The sequence below is a fragment of the Montipora capricornis genome, chromosome 1 (assembly GCF_036669925.1).
Source record: "Montipora capricornis isolate CH-2021 chromosome 1, ASM3666992v2, whole genome shotgun sequence".
Taxonomy (NCBI): Eukaryota; Metazoa; Cnidaria; class Anthozoa; order Scleractinia; family Acroporidae; genus Montipora; species Montipora capricornis.
Window position 1 is genome coordinate 40,538,773 of NC_090883.1, and position 5,000 is coordinate 40,543,772.

At 35.6% G+C, this 5,000-nt stretch overlaps 2 protein-coding genes across 2 annotated transcripts in view; one reads left to right on the top strand and one right to left on the bottom strand.

Annotated features, from left to right (window-relative positions):
* LOC138043752 (uncharacterized) overlaps positions 1-3,690 on the bottom strand; it is a 9,216-nt gene extending 5,526 nt beyond the window's left edge. Inside the window, exons 1-5 of the mRNA XM_068890174.1 lie at positions 3,575-3,690; positions 3,328-3,467; positions 2,546-2,692; positions 1,287-1,430; positions 221-309 (exon numbers count right to left, since the gene is read on the bottom strand). Coding sequence (XP_068746275.1) covers positions 221-309; positions 1,287-1,430; positions 2,546-2,692; positions 3,328-3,467; positions 3,575-3,662 — 608 coding nt within the window. The 5' untranslated portion in view covers positions 3,663-3,690. The remainder of the gene's footprint in view (positions 1-220; positions 310-1,286; positions 1,431-2,545; positions 2,693-3,327; positions 3,468-3,574) is intronic.
* Positions 3,691-3,714: 24 nt separating this feature from the next.
* The window catches only part of LOC138043770 (endoribonuclease YbeY-like), a 6,008-nt gene continuing 4,722 nt past the window's right edge, over positions 3,715-5,000 (top strand). Inside the window, exon 1 of the mRNA XM_068890197.1 lies at positions 3,715-4,088. Coding sequence (XP_068746298.1) covers positions 3,879-4,088 — 210 coding nt within the window. The 5' untranslated portion in view covers positions 3,715-3,878. The remainder of the gene's footprint in view (positions 4,089-5,000) is intronic.

Below are 5,000 nucleotides of genomic sequence, written 5' to 3' on the forward strand. Positions count from 1 at the left end.
TTTCAGAATTTTGTAATGAATCTTTGGCAAAGAAAAATGAATTTGTTTTAAAATTTTAAAGCTAGAAAAAATTTTGAACCACAACATATGTGTATCGGCATTATTGTACGTGATACTGTGATCATTGTTTTTATTTAAAAGAAAAACTAGAACAAAAACATACTAGACAAGACAATCCGCCTGCTTGCAAATGATTCAAACTCCATCTGATCTCACTCACCATTCATCAGTAAGATATATTTCTGCAAGTGAGCAAAATGCTGTAGATATTTCTGTTGGGGATGCATAAGGATTGCTACTGGCGGCTTCCTATCAGAGGAAACAAAACACATTCATCAATTCAGAGCATCTATTTTTAAGAGAAGCATTCCATACCCATTCACCATTGGCAGAAATTCCAACTCATTATTTACTCCTAATCTGCTAATAATTTCCTGTATTTCCCAAATTTGAAGTTTATAGCATCTGGGTTTGTAGCCTCATATACCAGTTATATTGGAAACAGAAATAAGTTGTATCAGAAATTACCTTCTTTGATTATATGTATGTATTATATGTATATATAATTTGGCATTGATATTCCTAGATTTAATTCTGTATTGTATGGTAAACATTCTCTTAGATACCTTGGACCCTTTTTATGGAATAAGCTAGATAAAAACATCATTGAAACGAGCAGTCTATCTAAGTTTAAGTTTCATATTCGATGTAAGGATCTTACTGAACTGATAAATGGCAACAATTGACCCGCGTGCGTAATTTGTACTTCTTAAGATGTGCCCGTGTTGTTAGAATTATTTTGATTATTTTTAGCATATTGTAAATGTATATAAAAATTTATAGCTTATTTCTTATTTATTAGTTATCATAATATTTATTATTTATGTCATCTTTATGTTGTGTCCCCAATTAGCGGGAGCTAAATACATCGACACATGAATAAAGTTCATCATCATCATCATTATGATTAAAGAACACAGAGAGGTTGATCAGAAATATGACTATCAGACATTTTTTATCACCTATCTATTCATCTGCAGACAATAATAACAATAACATTATTATTATTATTATTATTATTATTATTATTATTATTATTATTATTAGTGATTTGAGGCATGTGACTTTGTATTTTTATTTTCTCTTCTTGATACCACTTTGAAAGATCAAATCAATGGCTGAAACCAAGAGAATTTTCAGGTGCAATTTTAATGAAAAAGGCCCCAAGGGCTGGTTGAGACATTTACACGGGGCACGCAACACAAATTTAGCAGAGCAAGTCATACCTGTGTGTCATCTTTGTTTGATAACATCAATTGAATTCCTTTGCTATAAGCATTCACTGACTCTTGACCACCCAACAATTGGCCAAGATTCATGTATTTTGAATAACCATCCTCTGGAGAAATATTTACCGCATTTTCAAAGCACTCTGTTGTTAAGGAAAACACTGCAACAAGTATCACATACACTGTAGCTCTATGCTGTTGCGATGGAAACACTCAAGTATAATCAGAGAGGTATCTAGGTTTTCAAATTTGGGGGTCCTCTAGACCCCTTCTTGAAAAATTTCGGGAGTCCAGCTAATTAATATTCTAGAATTACTGTTTGATCTATGGCCTCTTAATTGCTGCTGCAGTACCCTTTCAGATTTCTAAATTGCAAAAAAATCTTATCCTGCCCCTAGAATGCGTACTTAAAATAAAATGATCATTTTCTTTGAAACTGTTATGCCCATTGATGGATCGATCAAAATGTATGGACCGTCAAAGCTCCATCGATCACATCTGAATCCGTACGCTGTAGGAACTGTTGGCTCCAGTTGATAAATGATCTAGATCTCCACAGCCAAAAACAGAACTGAATATCAATTTTCTATATCATGTTTTTCCTGGAGTTTGTAATTTGCAATTTGCAATTTGTAATTTGTAACATTTCTGCATCCAATTGGACCCTTTGTTCTATATTCTATGCGTTCAAAAGAAAAACGAGTGCATCCCAGGATGCAATGACGCACTCTGGATACATCTCTGCATAAAAGGACTCATCAAGAACAGGTCTTCTAGGCTGGGTATTATTAATTATATGTTCCTTCAAAGACAGCAGTGGATAATGCAAATAAGCTGATTCTATAAGAATCCACTACAACCTAGTGAGTGTGAAACAGAAGCCCTGTAAATTTCTAAAGCTCTGCTTCTTTCCAAGAAGTCCTATAACAGACACTAGGGACCTTAAGATCTAGGATGGCAATGGCTGCCAAACATCACTTAATGTTGCTACTTGATGGTTCTTTCAGTGTTTCATGACTATTCCAGTTTGCTCAACTTTCACAAACTATCCAAACTATCCAGAAACTGAATTGGAGGAAAAATGTTGAAACTACAGTAACAAAGAAAATGAAAGGTTTGCCCTTGGGCAGTCGCGTCTTCTTTAGAACTTGAATAGATAATGACCTATTACACTAAGCAACGTAAAAATACTTTAACCAGTCAAAACAACCTGAAGTATTACATGACAAACTTACTAAATAAAATTTAAAGGATACTTCTTTTGCTTTGTGTATATCTCCAGTCTCAAGGTAAACTGCTCCAGCAGTTTCCAACACTTGAACATTATCAGGTTCAATGTCAAGTGCCCGTTCACAGAATTTTACAGCTAGCTCAAAATTGAAGTTATCCAGACATTCATCTACCTATAAAAATCCACGAAAAGCAATAGAAGCTGAAAATTGCCGGCATTCTTGGTACTTGAGTTGGAGAACTGAACAAAGCATTTTTGTTATCATTTATTTTTACATGATATGGGCAAAGGCCAGGCAGTGTGGGGTGGCATTTTGTAAGCCATACCCTTTGTTAAGAGATGCCCCACTGTTATTAAATAAACTGAGTTGACAATTAGCCAGAATACAAAAACCTACAAATTATGTACAAGCAGCACTCTTTGGGAGGGGAGGACAGGAAGTGGGTTTGACAGAGAAATCCATGAATTTCTTGTCAAGTGGACCATTACATCAAGACTTGTACAGATAAAATTTTTTTGGAAATTATGGGATACATACATACAACATACATGGTAAGATTATGTTCAATTGGTGGTAAGCCGGTTAGAATTCTCTGATTTTGTGATTTCTTCCAAATTGTATCACACAAACTGGTCCTGTGGGGATCAGTGGGTGGGCAATTGCCTCTACTTCTTCTTAGGGAGTAAAATTAATCATTAGTAACATTGTTAATGGCATCATGAATCATGTAGTATGAATCTCATGAAAACCCTTTTTACTTACAAAATGTACTTCAGTAACTGTAAACCAAGTAATCGAAACCGTACCTGTTTCAGTAAATCTTCTATGGTGTAGTTTGGTTTTCCTTTCTGTATCTGTTTCTTCGTTGCCACAATTTCACTATTTTCAGAATCACAGAAATCAGCTGAAACGTCCTCACTCGACACGTGCACAGTTGATGTATGTCCTGTTTAATTCGAAAGCAATTTTGTCGAAACATTTTCCCTTTAACCTCATTGTTAATTTAACCAGGTTTTTCTCCAAAGTAAAAAGAGAAGCTGAGATTCCTTTTACCTTTTTTCTTCGACGTTGACGCGGTTTTCTTTGCTTTCCTTTTTCGTTCTTTCCCCATAACTAATTTGAGAAAAGAAAGAAACATCATATACGACGTACCCAATAACTGCACAAAAATCCGCTGCGTTATTCTCCATGTCAAAGTGTTTGTGTAAGCGTCACGATACATCCTTTACTGTTCTTTTGGAAATTCTGGAAATTCGGTTATCGTTTGGAGTTGAATTTAAACCATGCTTATTTTTCCGAAATTTTTACAAGCGCTTAGACTCTTACAGTAGAGTAAAAACTGCCAACTTGGCGAAAAATGGTAGCTTTCATTAGGAATTTACAAACGCGGACGATTTTGAATATCCCCCTTATTTTGCAGAATTCCAATATTCTCCTTGAGATCTTAAGGATAAGTCATTTTGATGTGAACCTTGTGTTTGTTGGAAAGGGTTTCATAAAAAGTCTCAATCTGAGGTACAGAAGAAGAAATATTACGACGGACATCCTTGCTTTTCCTTACTTAGAGGTAAGACTTTTGCTGTGCAGGTGCTTTTAAAATGACAATATAGACCGAATGCATAAATGGCGGCCAAAAAAATATTCTTTTGTTTATGTGCTAATTAGACCGGCAGGTTAGTTTTGCAGGTTGCAGGTTGCAGGTTGAAATTTACTGTGACTGTTACATGAATAGCTAACCTTAGGCCTAATTAGGCCTAAAAACGTTTCTTTAGGCCTCCTTAGGCCTAAAAACGTTTCTTTAGGCCTAATTAGGCCTAAGGTTAGCTATTCATGTAACAGTCACAGTAAATTTCAACCTGCAACCTGCAACCTGCAACCTGCAAAACTAACCTGCCGTAATTAGACTCACTAGCCTCGCTCTCAAGCAACATTTCTTTTGTATTTTGTACATGCAAACGAGGCTAGTGAGTCTAATTAGCATATAAACAAAAGATTATTTTTTTGGCTGCCATTTATGCATAATTTCGGTCTATGCAATTAGTGAGGAAAAAAATGGAAGAAACGGTACTTAGAGCGATTATGGAATACCCGGCGACTTGATTTGTATTATTGTGTGCGGCATCATTTGAAGACTTTGAAGAACGAGGCATATTCATATTACGCAAATAAGTGGCCGGGTATTCTGTAATCCAACCTCCTAGTCCAGCCTTAACTGAAAGGGCAGTATCATGTGTAAAAGGACAAGAGGTCTCTGTTGGCTTGTGACATGGGGACAAGGGAATCGGGTCGCCGTGATGTGGGAACACAGAGACTCAAAAAACGTGGGGATGCAGGAATGTATAGAGACATTTTGAAAATACCGCATTTCTAGAAAAGGAGGAGGTCATTCATTGCAAGAATTGACATGCAGTGCAAAACATTTGAATACTTTTTATATTATAACTCTAATAAATATTGATTTTATTTCATAGTTCAAGCA